Source organism: Cervus elaphus, chromosome X, assembly GCF_910594005.1.
Source record: "Cervus elaphus chromosome X, mCerEla1.1, whole genome shotgun sequence".
NCBI classification, from domain to species: Eukaryota; Metazoa; Chordata; class Mammalia; order Artiodactyla; family Cervidae; genus Cervus; species Cervus elaphus.
In genome coordinates, this window is record NC_057848.1 from 125,575,813 (window position 1) to 125,597,436 (window position 21,624).

Sequence of the window (21,624 nt, forward strand, 5' to 3'; positions counted from 1 at the left end):
TCAGAGCACTGGGTTTGAGCTTCCTGCATCATAACAGCAAATTCCCACTGGCTATCTATTTTACATATGGTAATGCATATGTTTCCGTGCTTCTTTCTCAATTTCTCCCACCCTCTTCTTCTCCCACTGTGTCCACAAGTCTGTTCTTTATGTCTGCATCTTCATTGCTACAATGCAAATAGGTTTCTCAAAACCATCTTTCAAAATTCCATATATATGCATTAATATGCAATATTTGTTTTTCTTTTTCTGACTTGCTTCACTCTATATGGGAGAAGGAAATGGCAACCCACTCCAGTATTCTTGCCTAGAGAATCCCGTGGACAAAGGAGCCTGGTGGGCTGCTGTCCATAGGGTCACAAAGAGTCAGACCCGACTGAAGTGACTTAGCATGTATGCATGCATTGGAGAAGGAAATGGCAACCCACTCCAGTATTCTTGCCTGGAGAATCCCAGGGACAGAGGAGCCTGGTGGGTTGCCATTTATGGGGTCGCACAGAGTCGAACATGACTGAAGGGACTTAACAGCAGCAGCAGCAGTCACTCTATATAATAGGCTCTAGGTTCATCCACCTCGTTATAACTGACTCAAATGTGTTCCTTTTTATGGCTGAGTAATATTCCATTGTATATACGTACTACAACTTCTTTATCCATTTATCTGTTGTTGGACATGTAGGTTGCTTCCATGTCCTGGCTATTGTAAATATGGCTACTATGAACATTAGGATACCTGTGTATTTTTCAGTTATGGTTTTCTAAGGGTATATGCCCAATAGTGAGGTTTCTGGGTCATATGGTAGTTTTATTCCTAGGCTTTAAACTTCATAATGTTCTCCATAGTGGCTGTATCAATTTATTTTCCCACAAACAGGGCAAGAGGGTACGCTTTTCTTCACAACTTTTCCAGCATTTGTTGTTTATAGATTTTTTGATGATGGCCATTCTGGCATGTGTGAGGTGATACCTCATTTTACTTTTGATTTGCCTTTCTCTTATAAAGAGTGATGCTGAGCATCTTTTCATGTGTTTATTAGCCATCTGTATGTCTTCCTTGGAGAAATGTCTGTTTTAGTATTTTTGCCCACTTTTTGACTGGGTTGTTTGTTTTTCTGGTATTGAGCTGCATGGGCTGCTTGTATATTTTAGAGATTAATCCTTTGTCAGTTGTTTCACTTGCTATTATTTTCTCCCATCCTGAGGGTTGTCTTTCCCCTTTGTTTATAATTTCATTTGCTGTGCAAAAGCTTTTAATTTTAGTTAAGTCTCATTTGCTTTTTTGTTTTTATTTCCATTACTCTAGGAAGTTGGTCATAGAGGATCTTGCTGTGATTTATGTCACAGAGCATTCTGCCTATGTTTTCTAAGATTTTTATAGTTTCTGGTCTTATGTTTAGGTCTTCAATGCATTTTGAGGTTATTTTTGTGTATGGTGTTAGAAAGTGTTCTATTTTCATTCTTTTGCACATAGTTGACCAGTTTTCCCAGCACCACTTGTTGAAGGAATTGTCTTTTCTTCATTGTATATTTTTGCTTCCTTTGTCAAAGATAAGGTGTCATAGGTGCATGGATTTCTCTCTGAGCTTTCTATTTTATTCCACTGATCTGTATTTATCTTTGTGAGTCAGATCATACTATCTTGATGACTGTAGCTTTGCAGTATAGTCTGAAGTCAGGAAGATTGATTCCTCCAATTCCATTCTTCTTTCTGAAGATTGCTTTGACTATTCAGGGTCTAGTGAGTTTCTATACAAATTGTGAAATTACTTGTTCTAGTTCTATGAAAAAGACTGTTGGTAGTTTGATAGGGATTGTGTTTAATCTGCAGATTGCTTTCGGTAACATAATCATTTTCACTCTATTGATTCTCCCAATCCAAGAACATTGTATATCTCTCTGTTTGTATCATCTTTGATTTCTTTCATCAGTGTCTTATAGTTTTCTCCATACAGATCTTCATGCAAATTTATTCCTAAGCATTTTATTCTTTTCATTGCAGTGATGAATAGGATTGCTTTCTTAATTTCTCTTCCTGATTTTTCATTGTCAGTGTATAGGAATGCAAGAGATGTCTGTGTAGTAACTTTATATCCTGTGACTTTACTATGTTCATTGACTAGCTCTAGTAATTTTTTGGTGGCCTTTTTAGAATTTTTTAATGGACAGAATCCTATCATTTGCAAACAGTTTTACTTCTTCTTTTCCAATATGGATTCCTTTTATTTTTCTTCTCTGACTGCTGTAGCTAGGACTTGCAAAAATATGTTGAATTATAGTGATGAGAGTAGGCACCCTTGTCTTGTTCCTGATTTTAGAGGAAATGCTTTCAGTTTTTCATGATTGAGGATAATGTTTGCTGTGGGTTTGTGGTATATGGCTTTTATCATGTTGAGGTATGTTCCTTCTATGCCTACTTTCTGGAGAGTATTTTTTTTTATTTTATTATAAATGCATGTTGAGTGTTGTTGAAAGTTTCCCTGCATCTATTTAAATGATCATATGGTTTTTGTATTTCAATTTGTTAATATGGTGTATCACATTGTTTGATTTTTATATACTGAAGAATCCTTGCATCTCTGGGATAAAGTCTACTTGATCATGATCTTTTTTATGTGTTGTTGGATTCTGTTTGCTTGAATTTTGTTGCGGATATTTGCATCTGTCTTCATTAGTGATATTGATCTGTTATTTTCTTTTTTTGTGGCATCTTTGTCTGGTTTTGGTATCAGGGTGATGGTGGCCTCATAGAGTGAGTTTGGGAGTTTTCCTCCAGTGCAATTCTGGAAGAGTTTGAGTAGGATAGATGTTAGCTCTTCTTTAAATTTTTGGTAGAATTCACCTGTGAAGCCCTTTGGTCCTGGGTTTTTGTTTGTTGGAAGATTTTTGATTACAGTTTGAATTTCTGTGCTTGTTATTGATTTGTTCATATTTTCTGTTTCTTCCTGGTTCAGTTTTGGAAGGTAAACTTTTATAAGAATTGTTCATTTCTTCCAAGTTGTCAATTTTATTGACATATATTTGCTCATAGTAGTCTCTTATGATCCTTTGTAGTTCTGTGTTGTCTGTTGTAACTTCTCCTTTTTCATTTCTAATTTTATTGATTTGAGTCTTATCCCCTTTTTCCTTGATGAGTCTGGATAATAGTTTTTCCCTTTCTTTATCTTCTCAAAGAAACAACTTTTAGCTTATTGATTGCAATAGTCTTATTCAAGACTTTTTCATTTATTTCTGCTCCAATGTTTATGATTTATTTCATTTTACTAAGTCTGGGATTTTTTGTCCTTATTCTAGTTTCTTTAAGTGTAAAGTTAGGTTGTTTATTTGATGTTTCTTGTTTCATGAGGTAGGCTTGCATTGCTATGAACTTCCTCTTAGCACTGCTTTTACTGAATCCCATAGGTTTGAGATTGTTGTGTTTTCATTGTCATTTGTTTCTAGACTTGTCTTGATTTTCTTTTCGATATCTTCAGTGATGTGTTTATTCAGAAGCATGTTGTTTACTTTCCATGTGTTTGTGTTTTTTATATTTTTTCCTATAGTTGATATGTAATCTTGTAGCATTGTGATCAGAAAGAATGCTTAAAGTGAATTCAATTTAAAAAAACAATTCACCAAGGCTTAATTTGTGACCCAGTATATGATCTATCCCAGAGGATGTTCCATGTGCACTTGAAGAAAAGGTAAAATCTAATGTTTTTGGATGAAATGCTCTGTAGATATCAATTAGGTCTAACATGTCTAATGTACCATTAAAGCTTGTATTCCTTATTAATTTTCTGTCTGGACGATCTGTCCATTGGTGTGTGGGGTACTAAAGTCAACCGCTATCATTGTGTTACTGTCTATTTCCCTTCAATAGTTGTTATCTTTTGCCTTATGTATTGAGGTATTCTTATCTTGGGTGCATATATATTCATAATTGTTATATTATTGTTTTATCTTCTTCTTTGATTGATCATTATGTAGTGTCCTTCGTTGTCTCTTGTAGCAGCCTTTGTTTTAAAGTTTATTTTATCTGATTATTGCTACTTCCATTTTTTTAAAATTTCTATTTGCAGGGAATAACTTTTTCTGGCCTCTCACTTTCAGTCTGTATGTGTCCCTAGTTCTGAGGTCGGTCTCTTGTAGACAGCATATATAGAGGTCTTGTTTCTGTATCCATTCAGTCACTCTGGGTCTTTTGGTTAGAGCATTTAGTCCATTTACATTTAAGTTAATTATAGATATATATGATCTCATTGGAAGTGAAATGAAAGTCACTCGGTCATGTCCGACTCTTTGCGACCCCATGTACTATACAGTCCATGGACTTCTCCAGACCAGAGTGCTGGAGTGGGAAGCCTTTCCCTTCTCTAGGAGATCTTCCCACCCCAGGGATCAAACCCAGGTCTCCCACACTGCAGGCAGATTCTTTACTAGCTGAGCCACAAGGGAAGCCCAAGAATACTGGAGTCGGTAGCTTATCCCTTCTCCAGCAGAGCTTCCTGGCCCAGGAATCAAACCAGGATCTCCTGCATTGCAGGAGGATTCTTTACCAAGTGAGCTATCAGGGAAGCCAATATGATCTCATTACCATTTACTTTATTGTTTTGGGTTTGTTTTCATAGGCCTTTACTTTTTCTTTTGTTTCCTATCTAGAGCCATTCATTTAGCATTTGTTGCAATGCTGGTTTGGTGGTGCTGAATTCTCTTAACTTTTACATGTCTGTAATGCTTTTGATTTATCCTTCAAATTTGGATGAGGTCCTTGTTTCATAGAGTAATCTTGGTTGTGGATTTTTTATTTTCATCACTCTAAGTATATCCTGCCACTCCCTTCTCGCCTGCAGAGTTTCTGTTGAAAGATCAGCTGTTAGCCTTATAGGGATCCCCTTGTGTGTTATTTGTTGGTTTTCCCTTGCTGCTTTCAATATTTGTTCTTTGTGTTTAATTTTTGTTGGTTTGGTTAATATGTGTCTTGGTGTATTTCTCCTGGGTTTATCCTGTACGGGCCTCTCTTGGGTTACTGGATTTGGGTGGCTATTTCCTCTCCCATGTTAGGGATGCTTTTGACTATAATCTCCTCAAATATTTTCTCATACCCTTTCTTTTTGTCAGCTTCTTCTGAGACTCCTGTAATCCAAATGTTGGTGCAATTAATGTTGTCCCAGAGGTCTCTGAGACTGTATCTATTTCTTTTTATTATTTTTTCTTTATTATACTCTGTTTCAGCTATTTCCACCCTTGTATCTTCCAGCTCACTTATCTGTTCTTCTGCCTCAGTTTTTCTGCTATTGGTTCCCTCTAGTGTATTTTTAATCTCAGTTACTGTGTTATTCGGGTTTCCCAGGTGGCACTAGTGGTAAAGAACCCGCTTGCCAATGCAGGAGATGTAAGATACATGGGTTTGATCCCTGCGTCAGGAAGATCTCCTGGAGGAGGGCATGACAACCAACTCCAGTATTTCTGCCTGGAGAATCCCATGAGCAGATGGAGCCTGGCAGGCTACAGTCCATAGGGTCACAAAAATTTCAGACATGACTGAAGTGACCTAGCATGCAAGCATGAGTTCTGTTGTTCATTGCTGATTATCTATTCTTTAATTTTTCTAGGTCCTTGTTAAACATTTCTTTTTATCTTCTCAATCTATGCCTCCAGTATGTTTATCTGTGCCTCCATTTTATTTCTAACATTTCACATCATCTTTACTATCATTACTCTGAATTATTTTCCAAGTAGACTGCCTATTTCCTCTTCATTTGTTTGGTAATGTGGCTTTTTACCATGTTTATTCATCTGCTGCATGTTTCTCTGTCTTTCATGTTTTTCAGTTTACTGTGTTGGGGTCTCCTTTCTTCAGGGTAGAAAGTCTTACTTTCTCTTCATGGAGTCTGCCCCCTTTGGGTTGGATTGGACTAGTGCCTTGTGAAGGTTTCCTGGTTGGAGGGACTTGTACTGTATTCTGGTGGATGTAGCTGGATCTTGCCTCTCTGAAGGGCAGTGCTATGTCCAGTAGTGTGTTTTGGGGTGGCTATTGGCTTGGTGTGACTTTGGGTAGCTTTTCTGCTAATAAGCAGGTTTGTGTTTCTGTTTTGCTAAAAGTTTGATGTGAGGCATCTGGTACTGGAGCTTGTTGGCTTTTGAGTGGGACTTGATCTTAGTGTTGAGACAGAGGCTTTGGGGAGAGCTCTCACCCATTAATGTTTCATGGGATCAAGATTTCCTGGTGGTCTAAAGTTCTGGTCTTAGTTTTCCCTTCTCAGTGGTTCAGGGCTGACTGCTTACTTTAGCACCAAGACACTATAGGCCACACAGCATAGAAGACAAAACCCCAAGTCTGATGTGCAAAGCAACACTCAACAGCCAAGAACACCCAAAGAAACTCAAATACATACAAAGAGAAGTGAATGAGGAAAAAGGGGGAAAAAGGATAAAAATGATCAAAAAAGAAGAGATCAATCAAGCCAATAAACAAATGTCTGAATGAAAATGAATACTAAAAACTAGACTAGCAAATATACAAAATAAAAAGCATGGAAAAACTGCAATATAACTTAAAAGTACTGTACAAATAGAAAAAATGTGAATTTATTTAAAAATTGGATGTTTTTGAAAAAGAAAATACTAGGTTATAAAAAAATAAAATAAAATGAATAATATAGAAAAAAAAACAACATTAGAACAATAAGAAAGAGAGAAAAAAGATAAAAACATATAGAGAGTGGTAGTAGGAAAAATGTCCTCATGATTCCTCTGTTTTCTTCTCTACACAGTGTGCTCCAGTCAATTTGCCTACTCAGAAAATCCTCCTGATATTTCTAGAAAGGCCTCTGGACCTGTGGTGGTCAATGTGGGGTCAGCTCAGACTCAGATCTTGCCCTATTCAAGGTTTTGCTTGTTCCCCAAATCCACAGTTGCCCCTAAAGCCCACAAGCGTGTGTTCTAAGTTGCTTTAGTCATATCCAACTCTTTGTGACCCTGTGGACTGGAGCCCTCCAGGCTCCTGTGTCCATGGGATTCTCCAGGTAAGAATACTGGAGTGGGTTACCATGCCCTCCTTCAGGGGATCTTCCAACCCAGGGATTAAATCTGTGGCTCCTGCGTTGCAGACAGATTCTTTATTGCTGAGCACAAGGGAAGCCCCTAAAGGCCACAGTCTCAGGCAAATTGGGAGATTTAATCTGCTGTACATGTGACTACCGGAGCAATTTCCCCTTCTCTCCTTTGCCCGAGTGGCCCCTGGTACTTTGCCTTTGTTTTAGGTCCACCTATGCTTGTAGGCTGTCCTCTGGTGTCTGTTCTCTGCCCAGACACGAGGGGTGAAAGTAGACGCGTTTTAGGGCTTACTTCCTTAGTTTGGCTGGGGAGAGGAAGGGGTATAGCAGACACAGTTGGGGTGTGTGGACAGTGCCTGCTGTGGCCAAGACCTGAAGGACATCACTATAGTCTGAGGCAGATCACGTACTTCCCCAGAGGAGTTGGCCTTGCATTGTGGGTCCCTCAGCAGAGCCAAGCAGCTCAGGCCTCCAGGAAGATGTGGGCAGTGACCCGTGCCTGCTCATAGCTTGACCCCAGCTTGAGCCTGAGGTCAAGACTGTAGTGGCCTCCGTCTTCCACCTCTGACACTTGTGCCAGCTCTTCTACCTTTGGATTCTCAGACCGCAGCTAGCTCATCCCCCTAATGAATTCACAAATGCATGGTCCTGTCACAAATGTAGGTGTTAGAATATTCTTGCAGCAATGACCTCTTGCCTCTCTGTGAGGCCCAGGCTTTTCCCCGGACTCCCTCAGCTGTGTCATACTAGCCCCCTGAGAGTATTTTCATGTCAGTCAACCCCCGTCCTCTCCCTGGGGTCCAACCCCAGAAGCCTGAACCTCAGCACCTAGCCCTCACTCTCTGAAGGTGTGGGTGTGTAAGCAGCTTCTTGGCTGGGAAATGCTGTTCAGCAACGATCTCCATGGTGAATTTTTTCCATTTTGCGTTCTGACCACCTGTTGCTATGTTCCTCTCTGAGGTTGTAAAGCACCCCCCCCCCCGCCAATCCCACCCATAAAGGTATTTCCAGGTGTGCAGAAACTTTTGCTCCTTCATGACTCCCTCCCAAAGGCACAGATCCCCATCCCAAAGTCCTTTGTCTCTTTTTTATCTTTATGTTTTGCAGTACTTCATTCCTTGGAGATTGGCTTGCCTTTTAAGTCTGGGTTCTTCTGCCAGCTTTCAGCAGGTGTTCTGTAGGAGTTGTTCCACATGCAGATGAATTTTTGAGGTACTTGCGGGGGGTGAAGGCAATCTCCCCATCTTATTTCTCCACCATCTTGAAAGTCTCCCTCATACAGTATCCTTTTGCACTTATTTCACTCTAGGACCCTCTAAGTTGCTGCAAATGACAGAATTTCATTCTTTATGACTGAATACTCTTCCATTGTGTGTGTGTGTGTATGTGTGTGTGTGTGTACCACATCTTCTTTATCTATTTGTCTATTGGTGGACACTTGGGTTACTTCCATATTTTTGCTGTTATAAGTAGTTCTGCTGTGAACATTGGGGCGCACATATCTCTTCAAGTCAGTGTTTTCTTTTTATTGCTTTTTCTAGGTATATACCCAGTAGTGGAATTGCTAGATCATATGATAATTCTATTGTTAATTTTTTGAGGATTTGCCATACTGTTTTCCATAGTGGCTGTACCAATTTATGTTCCCATCAACAATGTAAAAGTTTTCCCTTTTATCCACATCCTCTCCAACATTTTTTATTTGTAGACTTTTTGATGTTATCCATTCTGACAGATGTGAGGTGATAGTTTGTTTTTATTTGCATTTCTCTAATAATTAAAAATGTTGAATATCTTTTCATGTGACTATTGGCCATCTATATGTCTTCTTTGAAAAATGTCTATTCAAGTCTTCTACCCATTTTTTAATTGAGCATATCTTTGACCTTTGAATTCATGGAACTCAGAAAAATTGTAATTAGTTTGAGGTTTAATGTTATTTTATATATTACTTATAAAGCAATGGAGCTTCCCAGGTGGCACTAGTGGTAAAGAACCCACCTGCAAATGCAGGAGGCGTGAGAGTTGTAGATTCGATCGCTGAGTCAGGAAGATCCCCTGGAGGAGGGCATGGCAACCCATTCCAAATTCTTGCCTGGAGAATCCTCATGGACAGAGGAGCCTAGTGGGCTACAGTCCATAGGGTCAGAAAAACTTGGACAAGACTAAAGTGAATTAGCACACAGGCATGCATAAAGTGATCATTTAATTAGCATTTTTTTTTAAAGCCATGCCACATGGCATGTGGGATCTCAGTTCCCTGACCAGGGATTGAACCCATACACCCTACATTGGAAGCATGGAGTCTTAACCACTGGACTGCCAGGGAAGTCCCTTAATTATTATTTTCGAATTTAATAGTTACACAGTTAGATTCTGTATATGATACAATTGACTGTACTGCATCATTATTTTCTAAGCATATTATCTGTTGTTATATGTCTGTAGACTTAAATCTCTTTCTTACCATTTCTCTGCCAACAGAACTTCTATTAATTCTCTAAGATCCATCTAAAATATCACTTCCTCTTTGAAACCTTCCCGAATCTTCTAGATAAAATGAATCATTCCCTTTTCTTTTTCTAAAATGCCTTGCTTGTATGTGCTTGTATGTGGGCTGCATCACTTATTATGGTATGACTTTTAAGTTTTTCATATTATTCTATCATTATAGTTGGTATGTTAGTATGTACTTCATGGCTATACCTTATTCATTTGTGCCCTCACTGGGCTTAAAACAGTACTTATAGTAGATACTCAGATGTGTTGATTCTAATTAATCTTGAAGAATTACTGTAAAGATTAAATGAAATAATATAGCTGCCTTATACAGTGCCTAGTGCTGGTACTCAATAAAGTTTCCCTCCTCTTTCCTCCTCTTTTACTTTTTCCTCTTTTTTCTTTTGCTTCATTTTTCTCAATTCCCTGTATATTCTGCCCATAACAAGATAATAGAGATTTCTTTCTTTGCTTACATGTCTCTTCTTCAGGGTACTAACACTTTGTACCTCTCATTTGTTTATGTATTTATTTTAGGTCACTGGCCCTGTTCAAATTAGAGATTCCCTTAAGAGAGCAGACAGAGATAATATGACATCTCCACCACTCCTGGATGCCAACCCCATGAAGAACCCAGCATTGTTAAATGACATCAAGATTGAGCCCCCAGAAGAACTTCTGGCGAATGATTTCAACCTGCCCCAGGTGGAACCAGTTGACCTCTCTTTTCACAAGCCAAAGGCTCCTCTCCAGCCTGCCAGTATGCTGCAATCTCCAATACGTCCTCCCAAGCCACAGCCTGCTTCCCAGACTCTTGTAGTGTCCACTTCAACATCAGACACAGGCAGTTCAGCAAGCATCCGTACTGTTCTGACTCCAGGCTCTATCCTGGCCTCATCTCAGGGCACTGGTGGCCATCAGATCTTACATGTGATTCACACCATCCCCTCAGTCAATCTGCCAAATAAGATGGGTAGCCTGAAAGCCATCCCGGTGGTGGTGCAGTCGCTGCCCATGGTGTATACTACTTTGCCTGCAGATGGGAACCCTGCAGCCATTACAGTCCCATTAATTGGAGGAGATGGCAAAAATGTTGGATCAGGTGAGCAACAATGTGCCTCTTTGCTGAGACTTACCTACCTCCATCTATTCCCTTTTTGAATATTGTATCTCCTATTTATTTCCCAATTACTCTTGCACACAGCTTTAAGAGCAATTTTTCATAAATACTGTTTTCATCATGTTTCTTTGATGCTTACAAATGTACAATGACTCTTTTTAGCCCATGTTTCTCAAACTGTGGTATGCATATCTTTGAGTGAAATACTATGTATCTTACTAGAACCTCTATATTATTTGATAGTAAGTAATTTAAAATATTTTATTAAAAAGAAAAATATAATATTTGAATAATATTTTAAGATAAGACAGGAACTTCAAAAACACTTTTAATCTTACTGAGACAACCACCCTTAGGTAGAGGATGTGTTTAGTCTCCTACGCCATTGGGAATGCTTTGGTAGAAAAGTTGAACAAGTTTCTCGCCTTACATACATAGCCAGCCTTACCTCCTTGCCTCTCCCAACACTTTAGCTTTTCTCTTCCCTCCAGGTTAAATAGTCTTCTTTGAAATTTTGCCATCTCTCCTGTGTTCCACCTCATTTGGCATCTATCATCCTTCATATTATTTTTTACATGCCTGTATCACAAGTATATGGACATTCTTCCCAACTAAATTGTAAATTGCTGGAGGACAAGACTATCTTATGTTTCTTTGTGCATCTTCAGAAAGCACAGTTGTAGATAGAAGTTATAACAAATCATCTGATGAACAAACTTGAAATTTTGTCCAGAGGAGAGTTCATATGATGTAATGTTACCTTTTACTTAATTTTAAATAAGTTTAGAATTCAGAAAGATATGTTTATCTCCCTTTCACCACTACCTCCCAGCCATCCAGTTCCCTTCCTAGAGGAATATCTAATTTGTAATGGGACATGATGGAAGAAAAGGCTATATGCCTTTTGAAGTGATTCAAGATACTTAGCTTCACCACATCTATAGAATTACAATCAGTTTTGGATGTTCAGCTTTAGGAAAGATTTTGGGAAACTGGATTATAGTCAGAGGAGAAAGATTAAGATGGTGAGAGGACTCAAACTCATGTCAGAGAGGAGCTGATAAATGTTTAGCATGAATTAATAAGACCAAAGGGGAGATATGTAGGTAGAAATGACTAGGAACCAGATTTCAGCTCAATGTAAAAAAAAAAAAAAAAAAAACTTTCTCAGAGTTTTCTACCTTTGAGATTCAATACCTTATGATCACTCCATCACTAAATGTATGATAATGAAGAACATACCAAGCATCAAATTGCTGAGACTCTGTCATGTTCCTTTGAATGAAAATGCTATTATTGACTAGTGGTTAATTGTGGTAATGATAAGTGTTCATAACAGTCTTGTTTCTGATATCTCCTAAGGGGGTTAATTAATGGGGAAAAATATTGTTATCAATTCTCATGTAGAGAGAGAGCCAAATAAAAATGGTAAAATACAATTTTTGTGTGAGAATATGATTATATCGAGCCAGTTTGGATGGTTTTGATGAGTTTTGAATTGCCCCATAATAACCATCAGAACCATTTTAAATAAACAGAATGAATTTTTAAAGTGTTGTAGTTTCAAGCTAAGACCATTAGCACTGTGGTCTCCAAAATGCTATGCTTACACTTTGGTTGGGGGCAAAAAGGGGTGTTGCACAAAATATTTGGAGCATAAGAAGAAAGCATCAAAATCTTTATTTGTATTTTCTTACCCTTTACATGTTATTTTATTTATTTTCCATAATCTGCACAGAAGTTTAGGATATAGGTACATTTAGATCATAAACACACATGCACATGCAGAGACACAGACACAGGTGCATGCTTAAAATGTTTTAGTGAATGATATACAATGTATGGAGATGACTGCACTAACCAAGTACTCCCCACCCTCAACTTTATTGCCATCCTTAAGTTTCTTCTGTATAGAAATTTTGAACATTTCACTAGATCTGAGAGAGGGCTGACCACCGGACTGAGTTTTGCTAGGGATCAGAAACACCAATGTTTGACAATAAATACTTGAGGGCTTCTGCCAACATAGGTGAAAGGGAAGGCTGCTAATATGTATCAAGCCCCTACTCGACACCCATTATGTGTCTCATCTCAATGACTCATTTTCATTTAGGAACACAAAAGCCAAAGGAGATGTTCTCACCTCTGGTATGAACCTAGACATTGATCTGAGGACAGCCAGATAACTATTTAGAGTTTGATTAAACAAACACACATTGAACCTGACTTTTCAGGAAACCCTGTCTTGGGAGCTGGAGATAGAGTTGAATCATACTCAGACCATATCCTAGAGGAACCCACCATCTCACTGTCTTAGAGAAGCTCATTCTAGTGAAAATGCTCCAGGAAGCTCCTTTCTACACTTACCTCAAAGTAATTTCTGTATCCTGTTATGCTAAAATTTTAAATGTTTTTCTCTTCCTTTCATACAAATATACTTCTTTCATCTTTGCTTTTCTTTATTTCTCTGTCTTGCTGCTACTTCTAATATTGGCCAAACTGGGGATCCTGAAAATGATTAGAGACTCATATATTTGTAGCCCACAATGCTCTTTTTATTTGTTTTTAGTGAAAGTTGAACCCACATCTATATCTCCACTGGAGATCCCAAGTGACAATGAAGAGAATGCAATTGAGAGTGGATCCTTACAGGGTATTCAAGGACTACAGCAAGAGTAAGTACTTTTATCTCTACTTCAGGTTGCTCTCTGTATATATGTGTGTGTCTGTGGTAGAAGTAGAACAAATTCTCAGACACCATAGTAAGAATTTGTGGACAATAAAATATAGATAAACTGCCTTTTCAGTGAAGGTATGAGCTTGTATGCACACATGTGCATGGACATGGATGTTATGACACAGTAATGTTCTAACTGTAAATCATTGATTTTTACCCTTGAAAAATCTACAAATTTCCTATGAAATACAAATGCATTCTGTTTTTTTTTCTGTAAGTTTAAAGCAACCTTAGCATTGGCTTGCATTTTAGCAACCATGTTGGATGAAAAAACACATTTCTTTAAACCTAGGAATGAGGCTTATTCGAATGTAATGCTCACATAGCTTGGGGACAGAAACCACCCAAAGAAATATTACCACCTTCTGGGACCTGCATTTACTCAGCATAATAGCCTAGTTGAGGGAATTGCTTGAACTAATTTCAATTATTTCTTATTAAATTTGCATAAATTAAATGCATGTAAGAGGGGATCCCATTACACATGAATTCATTCATTAGCCTCCACTTTAAAATCATTATTTGGCCCTATCTCTCTTTGTTTGCTCAGACCAGCAGCAATGACACAAATGCAAGAAGAGTCCCTTGACTTGAAGAGAAGACGGATTCACCAATGTGACTTTGCAGGATGCAGCAAAGTGTACACCAAAAGCTCTCACCTGAAAGCCCACCGCAGAATCCATACAGGTTTGCCCACCTCCACCCTAACTACCCCCTGCCACACACACACCAAATCTCTGAGAGAAAGGAAGAGAAGAAAGTCCTGAAACAAAGTTTGATCTATTTATACTTATGGGCACAGGTTCCATTCATGGCTTTTACCCCTATTCTTGTTTCTACTCTACAGTAGCTTTCATGAAACCAGCCTAAGAAAACATACACATGGTGTCTTCTGAATAGTTAAGATCCCCGTTGAGCCCCTGTAGATCTTTCTAATTGGGAAGTCTTAACATTTATGCAAAGATAAAGGCAGATAAGATTCCCTCCCTTGTGATCATCCCCACAAGTTTTACGGAGTATTGAAAAGCACAGTGAAATTAAAGCAGGCTTTTGCAGCTCAGCACCATCCACCAACCTATAACATACCTTTGTTCTCATTCGAATAAAGGTACCCTTAAGAAAGAATAAGCACTTCTGTGTGTAGACTTTTGAACTCTGTGGGAGAAGGTGAGGGTGGGATGTTTCGAAAGAACAGCATGTATATTATCTATGATGAAACAGATCACCAGCCCAGGTGGGATGCATGAGACAAATGCTTGAGCCGGGTGCACTGGGAAGACCCAGAGGAATCGGGTGGAGAGGGAGGTGGGAGGGGGGATCGGGATGGGGAATGCGTGTAACTCTATGGCTGATTCATATCAATGTATGACAAAACCCACTGAAATGTTGTGAAGTAATTAGCCTCCAACTAATAAAAAATAAAAAATAAAATATTAAAAAAAAAGAAAGAATAAGCAAAGCAGACCTTGGGGGCTGAGAGTTGAGGCTAAGGGAGTAAGCAAATGGTCCCATTTGAAGAACTATCACTCAACTCTAAATAAGTATTACCAAATCTCCCAAATTAAAAATGTAAGATTTTTTAATGTGAAACATCCTAGATTTCATTTTTGTCTTCTAATTAAATGAATTTTATAATACCAAAGATTCAAAGAAACCTGCCTATGGGCCAGAAGTAGCTTTTCAGTCATCAGTTTGTATCCTCTTCTTAAAGACTTCTCATCCCCAATCATCTCCAGCTCAGAAGTGAGACTTGGACACTCTGGACAAGGAAGGGACCCTCTTTTCTTGTAAACATATACTGTTTTACAGTCTGTATAGAAGAGCCTAGCTTTAGTTGATTTGCCCTAAGGCTATTAGTATGTGACTAATTTTTAGACTGCGTTGTCCCAGTATTTCTGTAACACTCTTATTTGTTGATGTTTTATTTGCTTCTCCTATACCTAGGATGAAGGCTGATTCTATTGAATATGTATATTATGTTTAAGTATTTGGATTTTCAACATGCAAAAGTAGATGTTAATAGTTTACTGGACTCCTATGTACCATTCACCTAACATCATCAATTGTTTTAGTATATGGCCAAATTTGTTTTTTTCACCCCTACCTACTTCCCACTTCCCACTCTAAAATTCCAGACATCATATTATCTGCATCATAAATACTTCAGAATATATCTTTAAAATGCAAAGATGTTTACAAACAAGCACAACATTACTAGCACACAGAAAATTTCCTTAATATCAAATTTCCACAATTGTCTAATAAGTATTTTTTTTTAAGTTTGTTCCAATTTGGATCTAAACAAGGCTCATATGTTGACTAGCATAACCAATATGAGGAGCCAGCTATGCTTAAGTAAAGAGTGTTCTTGGTTAGAAAACAAAAGCTCTGAGATAGAAATAAGCTTGCTTTGTTCTAATAACTGACAGATATCCAGCATAGCTAGGCATATTGAGTGTAGCAGTTAGTGGTGGAAGCATTGAGGTACAAGAGTAGAAAGGGAAAGACCACTTAATGAAGGCTACTATAGTGATGCAGGCAAAATGAGAGCCTGACTAGAATGTTAGGAGTAAATGTGGAGAGAAGGAAGTACGTTGATGAGTGAGGGGACACTAATGACTCTCAGATTTCTTTTTTGGGTTACTGGATAGATGGAGGTACCATTTACAAGAATAGAAAGTTTGCCAAAATAACACATTTAGTAAGTAGAAAAAGCCCTCTGGAACCCAACCTTGGTAGGCAACCTGGGTATAATTTTTTTTTTTTTTTCTGTTGCTGATATTCCACAAGTTCTTTGGAAGAGGCAGCTGAAGAAATGCCTGATTTATTGTCCTCCAAAGATTGGGCTTCACTGCAAGGAGTCCCAGATACCTACTTGTCTCGTAGATATTCTCAGCAGAGAGCCATAAGGCTCTTGCTTATCTGGGTCTCTAGCATTCAATGCAGCCCTTCCTCTCCTCCAAGCTTACAGTCATACAAAGCAAGAAATATAGATACAACAATTTCCATTAAATATACAGTTAAGCCCCAGTTTTTTCTTAAATTATGTATTTTTAATTGAAGGATAATTGCAATATTGTGTTGGTTTCTGCCATACATCAACATGTATTAGGCATAGTTATATATATGTTCCCTCCGTCTTGAGACTCCCTCACATCTCCCACTGCATCCCACTCCTCTAGGTTGGCACAGAGCCCTGGTTTGAGTTCCCTAGGTCATAAAGCAAATTCCCACTGGCTATCTATTTCATATATATGGTAGTGTAAATGTTTCCATGCTACTCTCTCTATTCGTCCCACCCTCTCCTTCATACCCCTCCTTGTATCCATAAGTCTGTTCTCTATGTCTTCATCTCCATTGCTGCCCTGCAAATAGGTTTATCAGTACCATCTTTCCAGATTCCATATATATGTATTAATATATGATATTTGTTTTTCTGACTTGCTTCACTCTGTATAATAGGCTTGACACTCATCAACCTCATTAGCACTGACTCAAATGCATTCTTTTTATGGCTGAATAATATTCCATCGTATATATGTACCACAGCTTCTTTATCTATTCATCTGTCAATGGACATCTAGGTTGCTTCCATGTCCTGGTTATTGTAAATTGTGCTGCAATGAGCATTGGGGTACATGTCTCTTTTTCAGTTATGGTTTTCTCAGGATATATGCCAAATAGTGTGTTTTTAGGGTTAATATGGTAGTTTTATTCCTAGTTTATAAAGGAATCTCAATATTGTTCTCCACAGTGGCTGTATCAGTTTTATTTTCACCAGCAATGCGAGAGGGTTGTCCCTTTAATCCACCCGCCTCCAACATTTATTGTTTGTTGATTTTTTTGATGATAGCCATTCTGACCCGTGTGAGGTGATATCTCATTGTAGTTTTGATTTGCATTTCTCTAATAATGAGTGATGTTGAGCATCCTTTCATGTGATTATTAGCCATTTGTATGTCTTCTTTGGAGGAATGTCTGTTTAGGTCTTTTGCCCACTATTTGATTGAGCAGTTTGTTTTTCTGGTATCGAGTAGTATGAGCTGCTTGTATATTTTGGAAATTAATCTTTTGTCAGTTGTTTCATTTGCTATTATTTTCTCCCATTATGAGGGCTGCCTTTTCACCTTGTTTATAGTTTCCTTTACTGTGAAAAAAATTTTAAGTTTAATTAGGTCACACATGTTTATTTTTGTTTTTATTTCCATTACTCTAGGAGTTGGGTCATAGGGGATCTTCTTGTGATTTATGACATACAATGTTCTGCCTATGTTTTCCTACAAGAGATTTATAATCTCTGGTCTTACATTTAGGTCTTTAATCCATTTTGAGTTTATCTTTGTGTATGGTGTTAGGAAGTATTCTAATTTCATTATTTTCCATGTAGCTGTCCAGTTTTCCCAGCACCACCTATTGAAGAGACTATCTTTAACCCATTGTACATTCTTTTTTAAAAAATTAATTTATTTAATTTAATTGGAGGAAAATTATTTTACAATATTTCAGTGGTTTTTGCCATATATCAACATAAATCAGCTATAGTTATACATATGCCCCCCCCCATCCTGAACCTTCTTCCCACCTCCCTCCCCACCCTGTCCCTCTGGGTTGCCCTAGAACACCAGCTTTGTTTGCCCTGCTTCATGCATTGAACTTGCACTGGCCATCTGTTTTACATAAGGTAATGTAAATGTTTCAATGCTATTCTCGCAAATCATCCCACCCTCAACTTCTCCCACTGAATCCAAAAGTCTGTACTTTTCATCTGTGTCTCCTTTGTTGTCCTGCATGTAGGATCATTGGTACTGTCTTTCTAAATTTTATATATACATACATATGTGTGTGTGTGTTAATATGTAGTAATTGTCTTTCTCTTTCTGTCTTACTTCACTCTGTTTAATAAGCTTCAGGTTCATCCACCTCATTAGAACTGACTCAAATGCATTACTTTTTATATTGAGTAAAATTCCATTCTGTATATGTACCAGAACTTCCTTATCCATTCATCTGCCTATGGATATCTAAGTTGCTTCCATGTCTTAGCAATTGTAAATAGTGCTGTAATGAACACTGGGGCACATGTGTCTCTTTCAATTCTGGTTTCCTCAGTGGGACTGCTGATTCATATGGCAGTTCTATTCTTAGTTTTTTAAGGAATCTCCACACTGTTCTCCATAGTGGCTGTACCAGTTTGCATTCCCACCAACAGCGTAAGCAGGTTCCCTTTTCTCCACACCCTCTCCAGCATTTATTTTTTGTAGACTTTTTTTTTTAATTTAATTTTTTTTTTATGGTGGCCATTCTGAGTGGCATGATATGATACTCATTGTGGTTTTGATTTGCATTTCTCTAATAATGAGTGATGTTGAGTATCTTTCCATGTATTTATTTGCCATCTGTATGTCTCCTTTGGAGAAATATCTGTTTAGGTCTTTTGTCTACTCTTCGATTCAATTGTTTTTCTGGTATTGAGCTGTATGAGCTGCTTGTATATTTTAGAGATTGTTTGTCAGTTGTTTCATTTGCTAGTATTTTCTCCCATTCTGAGGGCAGTCTTTTCACCATGCATATAGTTTCCTTCATTGTGCAAAAGCTTTTAAGTTTAATTAGGTCCCATTTTTTACTTTTTAAAAAAAATTCCATTTCTCTGGGAGTTGGGTCATAGAAGATCTTGCTGTGATTTATGTCAGAGAGTGTTCTGCCTATATTTTCCTTTTAAGATATTTATAGTTTCTGGTCTTACATTTAGGTCTTTAATCCATTTTGAGTTTATTTTTCTGTGTGCTATCAGAAAGTATTCTAGTTTCATTCTTCTACACATATTTGACCAATTTTCCCAGCACCATTTGATGATGGTATTTTCTCCATTGTATATTTCTGCTTCCTTTGTCAAAGATAAGGTATCCATAGGTGTTTGGATTTATCTCTGGACTTTCTATTTTATTCCATTGATCTATATTTTTGTCTTTGTGCTAGTACCATACTCTCCTGATGACTGTAGCTTTGTAGTATATTCTGAAGTCAGGAATGTTGATTTCTCCACTTCTATTCTTCTTTCACAAGATTGTTTTGGCTATGCAGAGTCTTTTGTATTTCCATACAAATTGTGAAATTATTTGTTCCAGTTCTGTGAAAAATACCATTGGTAGTTTGATAGGGATTGCATTGAATCTACAGATTGCTTTGGGTAGCATACTAATTTTCACTATATTTATTCTTCCAATCCACAAACATGGTATATTTCCCCATATATTTCTGTCATCTTTGATTTCTTTCATCAGTGTTTTATGGTTTTCTATATATAATGTTTTGATGGTCTTCTTTTGTTTCCTTAGGTAAACTTATTCATAAGTATTTTATTCTTTTCATTGCCATGGTGAATGGAATTTTTTCCATAATAATCTCTGATTTTCTGTTGTTAGTAATAGAAATGCAAGGGGGTTCTGTGTATTAATTTTATATCCTGTGACTTTACTATATTCATTGATTAGCTCTAGTAATTTTCTGTTGGCCTCTTTTTTCTATGTAGAGGATCATGTCATCTACAAACGGTGAGTGTCTTACTTCTTCATTTCCAATCTGGTTTCCTTTTATTTCTTTTTCACCTCTGTTTGCTCTGGCTAAGACTTCCAAAGCTATGTTGAATAGTAGTGGTGAGAGTGGGCACCCTTGTCTTGTTCCTGATTTTAGAAGAAATGATTTAAAGATTTGCTATTGAAAATAATGTTTTCTTTGTGGGTTTGTCAAATATAGCTTTTATTATGTTGAGGTGTGTTCCTTCTGTGCCTACTTTCTGGAGAGTTTCTGTCATAAATGGGTGTTCAATTTGGTCAAAGTCTTCCTCTGTGTCTATTGGAATAAGCATATTGTTTTTATCTTTCAATTTGTTATATGGTGTATCACATTGATTTGTGTTTATTGAAGAATCCTTGAATCCCTGGAATAAAGCCCACTTGATCATGATGTATCCTCTTTTTAATATGTTATTGGATTCTGTTTGCTAGAATTTTGTTGAGGATTTTTGCATATATGTACATCAGTGATATTGGCCTGTAATTGTCTTTTTTGTAATATCATTGTCTGGTTCTGGTATCAGAGTGATGGTGGCCTCATTGAATGAGTTCAGGAGTCTTCCTTCCTCTGCAATTTTCTGGAAGGAAAACACGTTTCAGCAGGAAATGTGTTAGTTCTTTAAATTTTTGGTAGAATTCACCAGTGAAGCCATCTGGGCCTGGGCTTTTGTATTTTATAGTTTTGATTTCCATGTTTGTGATTTGTCTCTTCATATTTTCTATTTTTTCCTGATCTAGTTTTGGAAAGTTATACCTTTCCTTCTTTTTTTTTTCATTTATTTTTATTAGTTGGAGGCTAATTACTTTACAATATTGTAGTGGTTTTTGTCATACATTGACATGAATCAGCCATGGATTTACATGTATTCCCCATCCCGATCCCCGCTTCCACCTCCCTCTCTATCCGATCCCTCTGGGTCTTCCCAGTGCACCAGGCCCAAGCACTTGTCTCATGCATGTAACCTGGGCTGGTGATCTGTTTCACCCTAGATAATATACATGTTTTGATGCTGTTCTCTAGAAACATCCCACCCTCACCTTCTCCAACAGAGTCCAAAAGTCTGTTCTGTACATCTGTGTCTCTTTTTCTGTTTTGCATACAGGGTTATCATTACCATCTTTCTAAATTCCATATATATGTGTTACTATGCTGTAATGTTCTTTATCTTTCTGGCTTACTTCACTCTGTATAATGGGCTCCAGTTTCATCCATCTCATTAGAACTGGTTCAAATGAATTCTTTTTAATGGCTGAGTAATATTCCATGGTGTATATGTACCACAGTTTCCTTATCCATTCATCTGCTGATGGGCATCTAGGTTGCTTCCATGTCCTGGCTATTATAAACAGTGCTGCGATGGACATTGGGGTGCATGTGTCTCTTTCAGATCTGGCTTCCTCAGTGTGTATGCCCAGAAGTGGGATTGATGGGTCATATGGCAGTTCTATTTCCAGTTTTTTAAGAAATCTACCTTTCTATGAATGTGTCCTTTTCTTCCAAGTTGGTCATTTTATCTGCATATAGTTGATCATAGTATTCTCTTATGATCATTTGTATTTCTATGTTGTTTGTTGTAATTTCTCCATTTCCATTTCTAACTTTATTAATTTGAGTCTTCTCTCTTTTTTTCTTGATGAGTCTGTCTAATGATTTGTCTATTT

At 37.6% G+C, this 21,624-nt stretch overlaps 1 protein-coding gene across 2 annotated transcripts in view; it reads left to right on the forward strand.

Annotated features, from left to right (window-relative positions):
• KLF8 (Kruppel like factor 8) overlaps nt 1-21,624 on the forward strand; it is a 314,262-nt gene that overhangs the window by 221,244 nt on the left and 71,394 nt on the right. The window contains exons 2-5 of one of the 2 annotated variants that reach the window (XM_043897121.1): nt 8,142-8,246; nt 10,071-10,635; nt 13,223-13,328; nt 13,941-14,077. In XM_043897121.1, coding sequence (XP_043753056.1) covers nt 10,125-10,635; nt 13,223-13,328; nt 13,941-14,077 — 754 coding nt within the window. In that variant the 5' untranslated portion in view covers nt 8,142-8,246; nt 10,071-10,124. The remainder of the gene's footprint in view (nt 1-8,141; nt 8,247-10,070; nt 10,636-13,222; nt 13,329-13,940; nt 14,078-21,624) is intronic. The other variant, XM_043897120.1, reaches the window with a different exon arrangement.